Source organism: Cucumis melo, chromosome 11 (assembly GCF_025177605.1).
Source record: "Cucumis melo cultivar AY chromosome 11, USDA_Cmelo_AY_1.0, whole genome shotgun sequence".
Classification (NCBI taxonomy): domain Eukaryota; kingdom Viridiplantae; phylum Streptophyta; class Magnoliopsida; order Cucurbitales; family Cucurbitaceae; genus Cucumis; species Cucumis melo.
The window spans coordinates 18,338,855-18,358,238 of record NC_066867.1 but is presented as its reverse complement, the minus strand read 5'-3'; the positions used below and the strand labels follow the sequence as shown (position 1 = coordinate 18,358,238).

Sequence of the window (19,384 nt, the reverse complement as noted above, 5' to 3'; positions counted from 1 at the left end):
ACTTATCTTTATCACTTTAGGAAAAAAAACAAAAAATTTATTTTGGACAAAATCTTTTAATATCATATTTTTACTATTTTAGAAAAAAGAAAATTAATAAAATTACATAATATCTAATTTGATTTTATACTTATTAAATTTTCCTAATTTGTGGCACACCCCGGGTCTATAAATAGGATCCTTTGTCATTTGGAAAAGGGTAGAAGAAATTGTTTTAGAGAAATTCTTGAGGAAAAAAAATTGTTTTAGAGAGAATTTGAAGAAACGTATTCCTCTGCAAAAGTGGGTCATTAGCTTTTTCGCTTTATTGTTTTTATTTTTATCTTCATATCGTCTTTTTTTTTTTTACCCTAATTCTAATCCCATAAGGAAAGAAAAATTTAGTCGGAGGTTGCATTAGGTAGAGTTTACTCCAAATGATCCGCACCTTATACAACAAGTAATTTTCTTCGGGATTGAATCTTTATTTTTGTTGTCTTTTCAAATGTAGAGAGAAAGAAAAAAATGTATAAGGAAAATTTCCTTTTTCATTTTTACTACCTTTTTATCATCATGTTAAAATAAAGGTTTTTTTAACATTTTTCTTCTCATTAAAACAATAGAGAAAAAGAAAAAGTTATAAACAAATTTTTTTATTATTATTATCCTTTTATTATTATTATTATTATTATTATTATTATTATTATTATTATTATTATTATTATTATTATTATTATTATTATTATTATTATTATTATTATAATATTTTGTTTCTTTTAGGGTGGCGGCAAACCTTACCGTCACCCTGTTTCTTTTTTATTTATTTATTTACTTATTTAAATTTAATTTTATTTGTAATTTTATTATTATTATTATAATATATATATTTAACCTTGTTTTTCTTTTTTTATTTTCTATATATAACTTTATTTATTTAGTTTTTTTATATTTATGATTTTTTAAAACTTTTTGTTATTTTTATTCTTATACCATTATCATTATTTTCTTTCATAATTCTTTTTATCTCTTTTAACTTACTATCATCCCTATGTCCTCTTTTCTTCACTTATTTATTTAATTTCTTTTTCACATATTCATTTGTTTATTATTTCATTTAGTTTTTTTTTTCATTTTTTTCTCTTATTTTCTTTATCGTTATTATGTATCTTTTTCTTTTCCTTTTCTTTTAACTTATTTTTTATTATTATTGTTATATTTAGTATATGCATACATTGATATCCTAAATTATTTGTCTAATTTATTGTGTGGTATATTTGTTATTTCTATTTGACTTTCACTAAAAATTTCTTGAAAATTTTAAAATACTTTTAATCATAATTGTATTTAGTTTTGAAATCTTTTTTTTTTTTCTCTTTAAACCATTTAGAATCTTTTTCCTTTTTTTTTTGTTTTAAAATTATTTATTTTAAAACTCAAAATTAAATAGATATTTCATAAGGTTTCCTAATCTACATTTTTTATAATAACCACGTCGATTTCGATAAAAAAATCCTACGATGGAATCTAGAAATTTCTGGGAGTCCGTTATTTCTAAATTCTTGAGATGAGGGATCAATATCTTAGGGAGTCCGAGATTTGATACCAAGAGAAAATATATTTAATCAATGTTTTAAAAAAAACATTATTCGAAGACTAGCCTATGATAGAATTTGAGAAATTGTAACAATTTCTCATTCTCTTAAGGTGAGGAATTTTCTCCCAATATAGTCTAATTAATGGGTGTATCCCACTTATTTTATGGGATCATTGCTCCAAATATTGAAGTGGTGAGCAATGAAATAAGACATAGTTTTTTTAAAAAAAATAAATTTTATTCAAGACATTAAATTTGGCCACCGTTTTCTAAAACGGGTGTTATGGGGTGCTAACACCTTCCCCGTACACAAATGACTCCCGAACTCAACTCTAATTTTTTCGTAGACCAGTTTTTATTTTATTTAAAATGATTCACTTTGTTTCGGTGTCCAATCACACCGTAAAAAAGATTGGTGGCGACTCATCTTTTTTTTCGTTTTTAAAATTAAACATTTCTTAATGATGTCGGCCGCTCCGCGTCGTCTCGGGTACGTGGCGACAACTTGGCGACTCTGCTGGGGACATGAGGTTCCACCTTGAGAGTTTGGCCTTTTCTTTGTCTTGATCTTGTACATTTTTTTTGTTGTTTTATTTTCTTTTTAGTGTGTTGTTTATTGTTGTTTCACACACAATCATAAGCCTCCTGTCCGGGCTCTACCATATAGAATTAGAAACGAGGATGGAGTAGTGTCGACCTTCGAGGAGCTTATGCTTCCGTGCAGGCACACAAAAAATTCTCACTCAATTTAGTCATACAATCACATGTGACAGTTGTGATCAAATTGAGGACCTTTTATCTTTTAGGACTTATATTCAGCTTCACTCATTATGATTCTCATATTATGTTAATTTGTATATTTTAGAATTTTAATTTTTTTGTCTTATTAATTATATTATTCTCACTCACTAGCACAAGCCCTCTATCCGGGTTGTACCTATAGGATTAGATTCGAGGATGTAGTAGTGTTTAACCTTCGAGGAGTTGTTGCTCCCATGCAGGCACACGAAAAATTCTCACTCAATTTGGTTGTATGATCAAGTGTGATTATACACCATTTTGAGGGCTTGTGTTAGATAGGATACTAGCATTAACTTCACTAAGTTTGTTTGAGCCCTTGCATTATCTGATGGTTTTCTTTCTCACATTTAGCATTTACATCTAGACTCATCCTAACCGAATCATTATTCTCTTTTTAAAAAGATAAAAAGCCAAAACTTGCAAAATAGCTCTAGTTCACCTCATCAACATCCATATTGGACAAGAAGAAAATAATGGATGACATATCCTACATCATTTCCCGCGAAAAATCCTAAACACAACCACCCAATAGACAGCCCAGGTCAGCGATCCCACATCTCCTCCAATTACGGAAAGTGATAAGAAAATTTCAGAAGAGTAGGGTAGTAGAAAAATACTAGAATTTCTAGAAGAAAAATTACGCGCCATTGATTGTGACACCTAAAATCAAATTGCAATTACAATCTTAACAATTCAGCCAAGTAATTATGCAATCCAAACAACCTTTCTCTATTTGCAGTGAAGAAAATAAAGAAACTAAAAAGGTTCGTGGGCATTGATGTATTGATCCATTTCTATTCCATACATTCACATCACTAAAAAAGTTTCAAAATCCATTAATGCACTAATTTTTCAGCTCAAACTATAGAACATCAACAACACAAACCAAACACTTCAGTTTCAAATTCTATTCACACAAACTCAATCGAATGGAGAAATAAACTGAAGTTATATTTTAAATAAACAAATACAATAACAATGATAGAATTTGGGCATCAAATTAGCCTATAAGAGTGAAGAAACATTTCATATAAAGCAATCATTTGACTTGCCAAAACAATAAATATCACACTACTTAATCAAAATAAAATTTTAAAAGAAGAAAAGGAATAAACCATAGAAACTCATTACAATCTAAACCAAGTGTAGATTTGTAAGATTATGGATTGAACACTACCCCATATATAACCCTGCAAGCGCACAACAATCCTTTATCGAAGGTGGAATTGATGAAATTTTTGCAAATATGACATATTTATATTTAGGAAGCCTTGTTAAAACATGAAATAAAAAGATTAAGCCTTGTTATATCATATATGTCACACCTGAAAGTATATAAACTTGATTGTAAGCATATGAAACTAATAATATACATTCAATATAAATTTTGTACCTACAAGACTTCAGTAGAACCTTACTGTTGATGGAAAAACAAAAAAAACTAGACATGCAGCAGCGAATTTTAATGGATCATGCTTTACTCTATATGCATCTAAATGATTTAGAAGTTAACATACATCTACCATGCGATGAACCTAAACGAAGAGAGAAGAAGGTAAACGATGTACTTACCTTTGTAGTTCTCAACTTCTTTGGTCCAGAACTTCTTCTCTTCCTGAAAATCACGAGCAAGGACAACCACCAAGTTGACCTACTATGCTCAGGACCAAAACGGAGTTGTGGGACTCGGTTATGCGAAGAGAATTTTAGAGAGAGATGGAAGTCAATCGTTTAGGTGTTTTTCCAGAGAAAACCTCATCATTTTCTCATTCGGTAATGAGAAGTTTTATATGAAATTTACATGCAAATTGCATATAAATTATTTCATATCTTATCAACATCTAATCAATTCATTAACTCTTTAATGAATTTAGTGGCTTCAAATTCATAATAATCTACCACATTTCTCATTAACCGTTAATTAATAAAGAAATTAGTCAAAGGGGCATTTTGGTCATCTGACAAACTTAAGTAAAATTCAAACTTTGACTTTTCTTAGTCAAAAGTCAACTTGTTGACTTTTTACTATTTTTCCTGTCTTGACTAATTCTAACCTCCCGAGTTTGAATCCGTATTCATTTTTTTAAAATTTAAATCATATTTGAATATAAATCTGGTCAAAGTTAAAAGATAAAAGTCAACATGTTGACTTTTACAACTTTGACCTTTTCTAAAATTTTCAAGCTTTTAAATATGAATCTATGTTTATACATATTTCAATCATATTTAAATACAAAACTTAAAGTTTATTTCTACTGACTTATATCTTATATATTTGTCGGTTTCTCTCCCTTATCTTTATTTGAACAATTCGAATTACTTCAACATACTTGTTCTTAGTTGAATCCATATGAGCTAGTAGGGGAACCTAATGAACTTATAGATCATGGTCTTCAACGATTCGAGATTTACTGACTAAACTCTTTTAGACCAAAGTTAATCAACATCCGTTAACTAAAGAGTCATTCCATTAAAGACTCTTAGTTGCACTCTGCTCACTATATATATATTTCTGTCCACCTGATATAACCATAATGGGTAAGTCGAACCTTCACAGGTTGTTCGTAATCATGGCTAGGTCAAAATATCGTTTTACCACCGAGATTACATCTTGCTCCTTAAGACCCACTGATCCACTATTGAACAATTGGTTTAAGGTCCAACCTATAAACCAGAATCCTTCTCGGGTCAACGAGAAGGTGGGGCCTCTTGTTCAAAACTTGGATTCAGTCCTTAAGGGAACAACCTATCTACTATCCCAGAAGTGGGTAGGAGTGAATTCCATCTTGCACCCTATGTCCCTAGCTATCCACTCGGTCTTACCCCTAAAATGGAAGGTTTATTGAGCCAGCGATGTTGAACTGCCCTCACCTATACAGATCTAAGGATACTACCAAATGAACAGAAGTTCATAGTTAGCTCAAGAATTAAGATCAAGTTACCTAGGTCATCATAAATGAAATAGTTAATTTATAGTTTACGGTGTTACAACTAAAAGTGACTACTTCGTGGTTCCAGTCTTATGCAAACTATTTACATAGGATGCCCCCACTCCCATGTCTCTACATGAACGATTCAGGATTACATCGTTTGTACTAACTACGGAGTGAGTCGCATCCATAGTGTTTATCTAGAATAAGGCGTCCAACCTTATTCATACACTATAGACCATTTGGGCTATTAACTTGAACTTAATCCATGTTTATGTCTCTACATAAAGTTCAAGTATATATGACAAACTAGTAAATAGCCTCGGGACCTTAAAATTATTGGTTTTAAGAATATAGCATTCAATAATAAATTTTATTGAATCAAATAACAATGTATGAGTTTTAGGACACAAATTCCAACAATTATCAAAGTATCAAATAGCTTGATAATATCATATGCACACCTCCTAAAATAAGTATTCATATTTGTGAATGTAGTGACCTCAAATTCAAGAATTAACAATTAAATATGGAACATCATTAAAAAAATGAATAAACATACAAAAGTACTCACCAAGCTGTTTCAATTCACGAAGCCTACAATACAAGAACGAGTCAAATAATCAGACAACAGCTTGAAGAGTTCATCTTCAAAACTACCAAACAAGCCATACCTATATATCAAGGAAATTAACACGCACACACACAAGTATCGATATAAAAGAAAAAAGTTACAACTGTTCAATATCAAGTCTACCAAAGAAAAACAATGTCAACAAGGAATTCAATGGCACGGTTTCTAATAGACATTTGATATAAGTTACCTAAAGAATAAGCATTAATGAAAAACATTGGAGCTGACCTGCAACAACGATGAACTCATTGGATTTGAGTTCATGAACAAAAAATTCATAAATAAAACAGAATATGGAAAAAATATACCTCAATTGAAATTAGAAAATAAAAAGAGAAGGGGTGGGAGGAAAGAAAAGTGAAGAGAGCAAGGGAGAAAGAGTGAAATATTACTAGAGTAAATGTGATTAGAGCCAGCCGAAGTAAAGAAATGAACAGTGGACGACGATGATGGGAGCAAAGGTTGATAGTAGAGAGACATCATCGTCGTGGTTGAACGTAGTCGAAAGAAGGAGGTAGGGTTACGACAGTCGCACGACACAGTCGAGAAGGGAGGGTAATGAAAGCCCTAAGGAGGAGGAGAACAAGAACGGAACAAAATATAGATTGAGAGAAAGGCGAGGGAGGTAGAGACAGGGCGACAAGGAGAGAGTCGAAGATGGTGACAGGGAGAGAATTGGAGAGGGTGGTGGTAGGGAGAGAGTCGGACGAACGAATGAAATGTGAAGGATCTGGTATGGGTTTTTAAGAGGTGGAACACAATAGTGAAGAACCTGGTGAACGTTTTTAGAGAGGTAGAACAAAGCGATGAACATTTTTGGCAAGACAACGCTTGATAAGTTGCTCGACGATGTAGCGACGTTCGGAAGACAAAGTTTGAAAGACGAAGCGATCGGTGACGAGTTCACAATAGACGACACGTGAAGAAATTGAAGAAAAAGTTATGGGAGGTGTGCGTGAGATGGGGAAATTTAAAGCAATTTAGGGTTTAATTTTATGAAATATTTAATATTTTATTTATTTTAATTACTTAGTAATTCTTGATATTTTTAAGACGTCAAAAAAAATTGAAAAATAACTCACTTCGCCTTTTTATAAAAATTCTTGATGTTTTAAAACGTCAAGAATTTAATTGATATAACTTGACGGTTTTAAAACGTCAAGAAAAAGTACATATTACTTGACGTTTACAAAACGTCAATTAAGAATGTTAATTCTTGATGTTTTAAAAAAATGTCAAGAATTTAATAGATAATCCTTGATGTTTTTAAAACGTCAAGAAAAATACACATGATTTGACGTTTTAAAAACGTCAAGAAAGCTGAAAGTTGACTACCCTCCGCCTTTCCCTAAAAATTCTTGACGATTTTTTTTACATCATCTCTTTCTTGAACTAAAAATACCGTCAAGTAACTAAAAATACAACCGTCAAGAAAGACTCTTTTCCTAGTGGTGACTTATGTTAAAACGCCTTATTTAAACACCTTATAGGATTTTTAAAAGTTTCAAAAGTTTTAGCTTCAAACCTTGTACACCTCCAAATTTAGAACGCAACAATGTCCTTACTGCTGGAAAAAAAGAATGATGAGATTTATCGTAGAAAAATCTTAGAAAAGAGGTTTGAGGTAAAGCTTTCTTGCCTAATGAACTATCCAAAAATATTTCTTAAGTAGGTTTTGTTAACAAGTTAAACTCCTAAATAACAAATGAAACTTTGTTTCGCATAATTTTTATCATTGAAGTTATCATTGAAGCACGAAGAAAAATTATAGTACTTAAATGCAAGGAGTCAAACTTGCAACAAGAAAAACTAAACGCGTAATAATGACATAAAAAATTTGTACTTTCATTGCTAATGACATATATGACAAATAATACAAATTACACAAGTATAAATTGAAAATTACAAAAGAAGATAACAAAATATATACACCGCCAAGTTTAAGGTTGACGCAGCATTTGAGAAGGATCTCGTGCACCACGTACTTCAGAATCATTTCGTGTAAGGGTTCTTGCTATTTCTAATGGGACTTCAGGTACAAGTATAATGCTACGGATTGCTGCGTGGAGATAATGCAATGATGACCTAAAAATTCTTGTCTGCTTATTAAGAAGGTGAAGTTTGTTTGACATGTACTTAATGAATGTTGACTAAGGTTCATTTACGCCAAATTTGCAGGTAGTTCAAGAATCCATGGACCATAAGATCGATCAAGTCCATTTATGCATTAGTTTGATTAGATTAGGTCACACATATATGTATTATAGTTAGTTTATCTTTTGGATTATTGTAAACCTTTACCGACAATGTAATTTACATTTTTTTTATTATCGATATAAAGATCTTTCCAAACGTGGGTAATGTTGAAACATGTATTTATTTTTTTGTTACAATAGAAAAATGTTGAAATAAGTAAATATATGACAAAAAAAACATGTGTTGTGAATTGAATAATAACGACCGTTAAACAAATGTCGACATTTCTTACACAGGAACAGTCTCGTAAAAGCACATTTCTTGACAAAAAATTATGTGTAACAAAACCTTTAAACATGACATATCTAAACAATCTTGGGTTAATATCATGTACCAAGATCATTTAGATTTGGTACAAGATCATGTATTTTTGTTACTAGGTTTTTTAGGTTTTCAAAATTTTTCTATACTCTGTAAATATTTAAGCATTTTATTCTACTGTTTTGAAAAACCCCTTTTACATATTATTTGAATTTTATATTAAAAATGTAAAATTCAATAAGTTGAGGGATACATGCCCGTGGCCCTATGTAGATTTGTTGTCGATGGATGTACAATAATATGTATTGGTTACTAAAAAAATCAAGGGGTCTTTCCAAAAATATAACAAAGCGGCAAAATATTTACACTGTATAGAACAATTCTGAAAATGGAAAAAGCCTATAGACACATAATGGAAAATACCAAAAATGCCCTGTCAATCACGCAATCAACAACGCACGTAATATATTTGGTAAACGATCGTTTGTATTTGGTTATTGTTTGGTACATGATCGTTTATATTTGGTTATTGTTTGGTAGACGATCGTTTAGATTTAGATAGCCAAATCTTCTGTTAATTTGGTTAGACGATCATTTAGATTTATCTACACTATCGTTTAGATTTGGGTAGCCAAATCTAAATAATTTATTTTTTAAAATTCTCTGTAGACGATCGTTTAATTTGGTTACACGATTGTGTAAATTTAGTTACACGATCGTTTTAGCAAAATTTAAACGATTGTTTTTTAAGATTTGTACATAATCGTTTAGATTGGCTAAACGATTCTTTATGATTCTTTTGGTACACGATCATTTAAATTTGTTTACACGATTGTTTATTTTTTTGTACACGATCATTTATGATTCTTTGTACACGATCGTTTAGATTTGCCAAATCTAAACGACACTTTTTTCCAAAAAAAAGTTTGAAAAGAATAGATCTTTTATATTTGATATACGATCTTGAATCAAATAATAGTTTGAAAAAGAAAAAGAAGAAAAGAAGAAAGATGATGGAACAAACAAAGAGGGAAGAAAGATGGAAAGGTAAACCTGAAATATTTAAAAAATTGCTAACTTCATGGGCTTTGTTATATGGGACGTAAATATTTTAGCGGTTTATTATATGAGATTTCAACTAGAATAGCCTAAACTGGTATACCATTTTACATAATAAGCCTTTTATAATACGGAATTTCTTAAAAGTTTTAAATGGACTATAAAATTTCAAAAATGTATGACTCAATTTATATTATTATCCATTTTTCATTAAAAATACGAAATAAATAAAAAAGGAATGTGCAGGAGTGTTATAGGCGTGAAGTATGGTAACCGATTAATTCTATTATGCTAAGTGATTTATTAGATATCCTATGTAAATATGGTAAGTGATTAATTATATTATGGTAAAATTATAATCAAAATTACTCCTTAATTATTATTTCTTTTGTGATTTTGTTAAAAAAATTACTTCCCTACCGATCTCTCTCTCTGATTTGTCCAATCTTTCTTTCGTTTTGCATTGTTTTTGATATATTTCACGTAATTATAGTATATATTTAATGTTCTCTAATATATGTAATGTTGAGGAAAACCGAATATCTTTGCGATGTAAGGACTTTGATGAAAGAATTGAAGATCTAGGGAATTGTATGAAGAAGTGGTTGACTAGGGAGGATATGTTAAATTGGTTTATGAATAGTATATATGAAATAATATATTTTATATTTTATGAATGAATGGTTGTGTTTTCAATTTGTTAAATTGATTTATGTATTTTATTTCAAATATTCATATTATATGTAATAAATAATAAGTTATGTTTGAAACAGTAGTGATTACGTATAAAGGTTAGTATATTAATTATAATAAATTGAGAAACTTTGATTAGTAACAGTTGATGAAAATTTATGGAAAAATATGGAAATAACATAATTGAACTAAAAGCTGAAATACGAATATTTTAAATAAAAGTCTGAAACAACATCCTAAAAGTCTAATAATAAGAAGGAAAAACTAGTTCAATAAGGATAACTTGCATCTCTTTCGGTTATGTTCAACACGTCCATAACGGTCACATTTAACGCCTCTCTTGAACTCCATTTTAAAAGGATTTCTGTATTATTAAATATATGCAGTAGTATATTTGTAACAAATCACAGAACATAAACGTACTATGCAGTAGTATATACGTAAGAAATCAAAGAAAATACTAATTGGATTGAGAAAAAGTAAAGAAAACGATACGAAACATAAAGGAAAAATATGAATAATATGTGTATATATGTAACGCCCCAAAATTTATGAATTTAATATTATTATCTTAAGTAGGATTTTGAGATTTTGGGTGTTATTTAAATGTTGAAGATTTTATCGTACGGAGATTTGGTTCTATTGGAAAGTTTAAAATATCAAATTTTGTTAAGTTGGAATTTATGTTTGTGTTGGCTAGGTATGTTTGGGGGTATTTTGGACTTAAGAACTTAACGATTGAATTGTGAGAATAATGTATTGATTTATGAAAAAAAAGTTTAGTTTGTTAAATTAAAGATGTTTGGTTGGTTGAGGGGAGAGACTATGTGTTTTATTTGGGAAAAGATAAAAAAAAAAGAGAAAAAGGGAAATTTGGTGAGATTTAGATGAGGAGAAAGATGGTTGGGTTGTTTTGGAAATACAATAAGGAAAAGGAAAAAGGAAATTAATATTGGTTTTTTTTTTTGTATAAATGAGCCTTAGAACCCGTGCACAAGAAAAACAACTAGACTGCATAAATGAGCCTTGGACATCGCTGCTGGGAAAGCGTGACCTTGCGGTTATGACTCGTTGAGCAAATCTCCAGGTAAGAGATTCTACTACTAGCTCTACGACTAGAATTAAGAGATCGCATACATTCTTAGTTATGCAAATTGAGGACTAGACTGCATAATGATATGTCGATTAAGGAGGATATGATGTGACTGATGATGTGATTTGATATGATGATACGGTATGACGTGATGTTGTGGCTTGTTATGATAATATGTTTTGACATGATGATGTGATGTGATATGATGATAGGACGTGATATGATTACGTGATGATGCTATGTTATGTGTATGCTGTGGTTAGAGTGCATGTTAGCTTATCCTATTAGAGTCTTACCTGCATGGGTGTCCTTCGGGATCACCACCTATTTAGAACTACGTAGTCCGACGGGATCGCCAGTCTGGCATTGATATAGACATGATTCGAGTGATTCGACGGGATCCTCGCAGCTCGATTGTCTTAGTGTTTCCTTCGGGTACACTACAGACCAGTTTGTCCTAGGTGTTCCTTTGGGTTACCGAAGACTAGATTTTGTTCCTACGGGATCACATGTTGCACGTGTTCGGGAACGTGCCAGTTCTTAGGTATCATTTTCAGGACTCTAATAGGAAGTTAATAGGCACCTAGTGAGACTAATAGCGGGTCCCTTACTGAGTATTTTATACTCACTCTTTCCATTTCATATTTTCCAGGTAGGGGCAGAGGTAAGGGCAAGGGCAAGCTGGCGAGTGACCAGAAGTGACCGTGGCGAGCCATTGGAATCTCTGCTTCCGCTTTATATCCGAGTTTAGACCTTGAATGCTTGCATTTTAAATATTCTTTATTTGTTATTTCATTTCTTTAAAATTAGATAGAGCTCGAGTTAGGATTTTAATGTTTGTTTACATATCGCAAATTACTTTTGATTAGGTTTTTAAATAATTAAATTTTTGAAGTTTTGTTTCGTTTTATCCAAACTTTACAAACTTTATTTGTCTTTTAAAGTTTTAACAGCTTCGACTTAGTATAAGGAGTTGGATCGTTACAATTATATATATATATATATATATATGAAATTCAACTACAATGTATGTATTATTGAATATATATGTATATAACTACAATGTATATATATATATGAAATTCAACTACAATGTATGTATTATTGAATATATGCAGTAGTATATATATAACAAATCACAGAACATAAATATGAATAAAATGTGTATATATGATAAATCACATAATAAAAGTAGATTAAACAGTGGTATATAAATGTATATATTTTTCACAAAAAATTTAATAAACAAAAATATAAATAAGATGACCGAAACATGCAGTAATTAAACAAAATATTAAGAATATGAAAAAAAAAATTGTGTATGTATTATTGAATATATTTCACAACTAAAATTTGTGAAATAAATATGTATTATTGTAAATAAGAATGAGCATATATACATAAAATTAAAGAACAAACATATATCATATTTTTCAGTAAATGTATGTCAATTTATATGTATTATTGTATATATAAGGGGGTATATATACACTAAATAAGAGAACTGTTATATCATATTTTTTTAGAAACTATATGTCAACATATATTTATAAATTGTATATATCTATAAATTGTATATATCATGGTATATATCTAAATGCAATATTACATAATCGAAGTTTAAAGCGTTCTAGGAAATCTACAATATAATAGCATAAGGCAAAATATGAGGAATTGAGAAAGACAGCTAACCAGAAGTATGAAGAGACCAAAAAAACGAAATAAACTAAGAATTGGTGAAGAATGAAATCAGAATCGGCGATGAAGGAAATAGGATTACGTGAATAAGAAAACTGGATGTACTGGAATTGAATGAATGTTGCAATTTTTTGGTAACAGAATCGGGCTTACTTGAAGAAAACGGAATTGATTAAATAAATTAACGGAATTGAGAATAACAAGTTGCCGGCGTCGGATGAAAAATTGGGATGAATTAGGCCGTGATAAAAATAATATGAAATATAATATTCATTACCAAAATGCGTTATGATATTTTTGAAAATTATTTCCATATTAGTTAATAATGAATAATATAATTAAGGAAATAAGATAATGTTTAACTTATTACAATGATAATTTTACAGTAATTACTATAAGGAAATTAGAACTCAGACAAATAATGAGCAATATAGTAAATAAGGAAAAATATATATTTTAATTTCGAAAAACTTATATAATTAATGTTAATGATAAGGTTAAAATTGTCCTAAAAATATAAGAAATCCTAATCAAGATAAAAAAATAAAATAAAATTGAGGACATTTGTGAAATATCATAATCTTAGGTGTTTTTTGCTGAATCTTTTCGTGTTATATTTATGAAAATCTCCCACAAATCAAGCATAAACAATTTATACAATTTTTCAAAGTTTAAATTGAGCATATACTTGAGACCTTCACGATTAATTATTTGGTTGTTAATAATATTATTTCAACAGCTACCACATTCCAACCGGAGTAGGGGGCATGACTCACTAAATGAGGTACTTATAGCTCATATCACAGTATCACACCAAATATCACAGTGTCACACCAAAGTCCAAAGCCTCGTTATTTCGTGCATTTATGCGTAGTCACAATAAAATGATGATAATAGCTTGACAAAATTGAAACAGTGCCCTTAATTTTAAGTTAATACTAAAAAACAAAAAAAGGAAAAAAAGCAAAAAAAAAAAAAAAAAAAAACAAAAAACAAAAAACAAAAAACAAAAGAACAAAAAACAAAAAACAAAAGAACATCCATTAATATATCCCAACCTCGCTTTTTTATTAATGAAATAGGTATTTCATTAGCAACGCAAAATGACATATTATCCACGTAAACTTAATTTAAATGATACACAAATTTCTTAGCGCTATTATTTATGATTTTGATCTGAATCCTCACACGTTGTCATATGAGTAGTAGATTAGGTAGAAGAAAATGGCATAAAAGTATTTAATTAGGAAGGAAAGTAAAGTTTGCAAACTTTTTTCTATGTCACAAAGTACAGATATGACAACTAATTTTTTTTCTCATATCATAACATTCCTTTAAACATTTTACAACCCCAAAGTTTACGAGGATTGGATAAATGCGACATACTGAGATAAAATCACATATAATAAATATTTAAAAAGAGGACCCAAATGGTAGAACAACAAGAATGAAGCTACAAAGTTTGTGAATGGAAGTTATTGGATGGGATAAATGGGAGATGTTCAGATTCAAGAAGGATAAGCTTCAATAATGGAAACTAAAGCAGGAAGGGGAATAAGATTGTATCGAGAAAAACCAGCTTCTTCAAGTATTGTTTTCCACTCCTTCTCTGTCCTCTCTTTTCCATTTGTATGCGCCAGCATTAGCAGATCAAAATAGAATTTCGTGTCATCAAATGCTCCTTTCCCTTCTTCATTTAACACCACCTCCACGATAATCACTTTCCCTCTTTTCTCCGGTATCGCTTTCTTGCAATTCTCCAGAATTTTCACGCACTCTTTGTCGTTCCAATCGTGTAATATCCACTGCAAGTCATTCACTCACTAATTCTTTAGACCATCATTATCAAACCCTTTAATGCATCAATTAATCAATCGCTTACCTTCATAAAAATGGCGTCCACTTTGGGAATGTCTTCGAACATGTCTCCTCCGATGTGGGTGACTCCTTCATACACCGGCGCAGTGCTGATCACGTGAGGGAGATCGTAATTGATTCCTTTGATGTGGGGGAATGCTTTCACGATCTCAGAGATGGAGCCCCCGATTCCGCCCCCGACGTCCGCGAGGGAGTCAAGAGAGTTGAACCCATCTTGGTAAACGGAGAGGATGGCGTTCATGACGACCTTGGAAGTGGAAGCCATGGCGTCGTTGAAAAAATGGTTGAATTGGGGGTTTTTGGAAGCGAAGTCCCAAATGTCAAGACCGTGGGCTATTTTGAAAGGGCTTCCGCCTTCTTTAACGGCTTCGGTGAAACAGAGCCATGGACTGACCATCCATTGGTGAAGCTCCGAAAACGCCATGGGAGCAAGGGTGAGAGGGGAGTCTCGAAGGAGCCATTTGGAGGAGTGGGTAAGACCGTAGAGGGTGTCTCCGCCGTCGGATGGATGATGAGCGGCGAAGATGTTTCGACGGACTAAGAGTCTCATGATGCGATTGAGGTAGGAGATTTGTGGTGAGGAAGAGGGGTTAGAGGCGGCAATGGAGGAAGAAATCTGAGAGAGAGAGATGGGAGAGCCATGGGAGTTGATGATATCGGCTAAGTGAAGTTCGACGGCACATTTTAAAGCCATTGAATCGGCAAAACAGAGCATGTATTTCCATATCTCTGCCTGGCCTTGAAGCAGTGCCTCTGCTTCATTAGTTTCTTTGGCTTCCATTTCTATTTTTCTTTTTTTGGTTAAAGTTGTTTTGTTTTGCAAGAGAGAGATGGATGATTGAGATATATAAAAAGAAATGGAGTTGGTGTGATGTAATAGGGACATAAGGGTGACATTCTCAAAGGGCTGCCAACATATAATTTGATTTTTTTTTTCCCTTTTTTACGACCAAACAATATGGAAATTTTAGTTGTAGCCTCTTGAGAATATGATAAATCCTTTGTAAATTTGGTTTACAACTTTGTAAATATGGTAAAATTTTTCATTTTTAAAATATTTTTTATATTGAATGCGTTATTATTTCCAAACTACCATACAATAATTTTACTCTCTTTTTTTAATGCAGTAATATCTTATATTTCTTCTCACTTTTTATGACTAGTCATTCTTTCTTACACGGAAAACAATTTGTTTCTTCAATGATGTTGGTATTTCTTATATCCCTTTTTCAAGCTCTAATCATCATTTCTTATCGTTTTTCCTTGTTCTTCCTCATTGGTAGATTAAAAATGATGTTTTAAATTGGTAAGAGAGTTTTCATCATCATCTTTTTCTTCTACTTCTTCTTCTGTTGTGAATTGTTCATATGAAGATTTTTTTAAGTTTTATTTATTGTTTTTCTTTCTTTTTTTTCCTGGTTTTGTAGTGGGTGCATTGCTATTATGTAATTCACGAATTCTTCTCTTTTATATTGTATTAATCTTGATCTTAGGATATCAATGATATATTATTTGCAATATAAAATATAATGGTTGTTGATTAGAGTAACTTAGCTTTGTTTCTGATTGTTCTTATTTCAGAGTTTAACATGATTTCAAATGAATTTTTTTTTTAATTTTCTTACGTTGGTTCTGTTTTGGTTTTAATTTATATCAATTTTGTATATAAGTATTGTGGTGTACTTATTTTATATGTACTAGTTTGTCGATATACTCAATTACTACGTGATTTTCATTTTTTTCAAATTTTATGGAATTCATTGCACTGTTATTAAGTATATGAATGATATAACTCAATGTATCATTATCAAGTATATCAATAATATGTTAGAAAAGTATATCAGTATATCAGTAAAGTGAATTGTTATCAAGTATATCAACGAAGTTTACAAGTGTATATCAATAGTGTATCAAGTGCATCAATAAGACTTCAAGCATATCAAGTGTATTTAATCAATCGAGTGTATCAATGAAAAATATTAAGTGTATCTATAGTACATCAGGTATATTAAACACATCACATGTATCGTGTACCAAACATATCAAATTTGCTGAGTGTATCAGTGAAGCATAACAAATTTATTAGCATTGCATCAAATGTATCAAACTTATAAGTGAAGCATTTAAGTGTATCAAACTAATCAAGTATATCCAAGACCTAAGGGGTATCGAGTATATAAAGAAGAGTCAAGTGTAACAATGAGTGTTTCAAATGTATCAAAAGGTATAAAATGTATCAAAGTATCATATGCATCAAGTATATCAAGGTCCAAAGAGTATAAAAAAAGTATCAAATGCATCAATTATATTAAAGAGTATCAAGTGTATCAAAGGGTATTATGTACATCAGATATGCCATATATGTATATCGATAACGAGGGCATTTGTGACAATTTACATCAATTTGTATATGTAGCTTGAGCTTTGTTTTACCATTTTTGTAAATAATAAACTAAATTATTATGATTTGTTTTGCCTTTTCTTTTTTGCCACGTGCCCCCAAACAATATATGGATGCATCCCATAAAATTTATAGTTTTACATAATATATGTGTTTATTGGTTGTTAGGTTAACATGATTTGATCCAAATCAGGCTAAAAACATATTAAAAGGGTACAATGCCATACAAATAGATTAAAACAGAAATATACATGATCTGATCCGAAATGTCTTCCATCCACAAACAACTCATCACGAAAATCTCTAATTGAGCCACACAAGAAAATGCGCCGTTTAAATTTGCTTCAACTCCCAACGCACATATTGAAAGGAAACATATGCAAAGGAAATACAAAGAATCCTAATATCCCATAAATAGTTGAACACTTCCATCTGATTCGACAAATCTCCTTGAAGCATTTAAGTAGAAGTCAAAGAATTTGATAGAACAATAACCCCTTTGTAATCTCCTTCTTCCCATTAAACAATGACTTTTGGAAAATTGTTAACAATTCAACAAAAATAGGGTTTACAAATTGATCCTGAAGATCCATTAACCCCCAGTTTAGAATCATTCACTGTTTTAACAATTCCACCAAACTCTACTCGCCTCAATCCTTCTGATCAACGACCACCTAAACAACACACATATTATCCTCTATAAAAGCATACATGTTATTATTTACTAGTATTAACATATATTTATTAGTGCAAATTTCTAGTATGAACCTCTGCAAAACAACTGAAAAGAAAAAAAAAAAGTCTAGTATAGGTAAATAATTATGTACTTTTGTAATACTATAAGTTTTCATGTCGTTATTGCACTCTTTTTTCTGCAATTCACCCCTAGAATCTTTTCTAAAATTATTTAAGAAAAAAATATTTATTACACATAAAATTGGGTGTAACTTATGATGCATCCAATAAAATTTTGGTATGTGACAATTTTTTTTTAAGTTTGAATTTTGTATCTATTTTTGAGTTTCTTGCCTGCTTGGTAAAATAAATTTTAAAAAATTAAGTTCAGTGCACATACTTATTTGTTTTTGTAAAATTAGAAAAAAAACTCAACCCACTTGATACACTTCATATCACGTGTAAACTTAGGACATTACTGATACATATTTAATATACTTGTTACACTACTAATATACATTATTAATATACTATTGATATGCTTCCAATATCTACTTTAAACCACTTAATATATTATTTGTGATAAACATTTGATATGGATGCACCTAACTAAATATCCTTTTAACATTTAATTGATACACATGGTATAAACTTTATACAGATTTGATACACATACTCGCTTGGTGTTTTAATCATGTTTACAAAATAGAAAAAAGTGTGACAAACTTATAAACCACTACATTCAAATTCAAATGGTTATTTGTCACAATTGTATTTTGTTTGTGAGCGTATATAGAAATAGAAAGCTTAGGATGTTGCATTTAATAGTGAATCTTTATTATATAGTATGGGCGTGAACCGTGGTTTGGTGTGGACTGCCGGCAAAAATAAGAATGCAAAGAGAAAAGGGTACTTAAGTAACTTTACTTTGATACCATACAGAAATTAACTAATATTTATTTTTGAAAGTCTCACCATTTCTCATTTCTATAAGTTGTTCTAAATTTGACTTTTGCTTATATCTGCATCTGACTTTCAATCAATGCTATAAATAAATTTAAAATATTAAGAAAAACAATTAAAAAACAAATGTGTTAATGGAAAAAACATACATCTTCCAAACATAAATATATATTTTACGTATCAATGGTCCGATTTTTTAACGCATCTTTGTCGTGTTCAAATTTTGTTTCTCTTTATTTATTTTTAGATATTATCCTCAAACTGCGAATTATTTTTTTAATAATATTTAAAAAAAAGTCTCTTAAATGCATTACACAATCATAATAAAGTTTTAAAATAAAAATTGTTAATAAAAAAAGCCTTAAATCAAGCATATATTACATATATATATATGCATGTACAATTTCTGCCAATATCGTTAATTCTTTCGTGCTTAATTATAATATTATTTCAACTGCTGTCACATTCC

The 19,384-nt window shown here is 30.4% G+C and overlaps 1 protein-coding gene across 1 annotated transcript; it reads right to left on the bottom strand.

Annotated features, from left to right (window-relative positions):
- Positions 1-14,295: 14,295 nt before the first annotated feature.
- LOC103490512 (xanthohumol 4-O-methyltransferase-like) lies at positions 14,296-15,711 on the bottom strand. Its single transcript, XM_008450054.3, has 2 exons — positions 14,881-15,711; positions 14,296-14,803 (listed from the first exon to the last, which is right to left on the bottom strand). The coding sequence occupies exons 1-2, from the start codon at positions 15,655-15,657 to the stop codon at positions 14,507-14,509; spliced, it is 1,074 nt and encodes a 357-aa protein (XP_008448276.2). The 5' UTR covers positions 15,658-15,711; the 3' UTR covers positions 14,296-14,506.
- Positions 15,712-19,384: the final 3,673 nt, after the last annotated feature.

Bases quoted from the DNA above. Each gene is read 5' to 3' on its own strand.
- LOC103490512 (XM_008450054.3), bottom strand. From the start codon at position 15,657: ATGGAAGCCAAAGAAACTAATGAAGCAGAGGCACTGCTTCAAGGCCAG. The intron at 14,804-14,880 runs GTAAGCGATTGA...AATGACTTGCAG, and splicing joins TGGACGCCATTTTTATGAAG to TGGATATTACACGATTGGAA.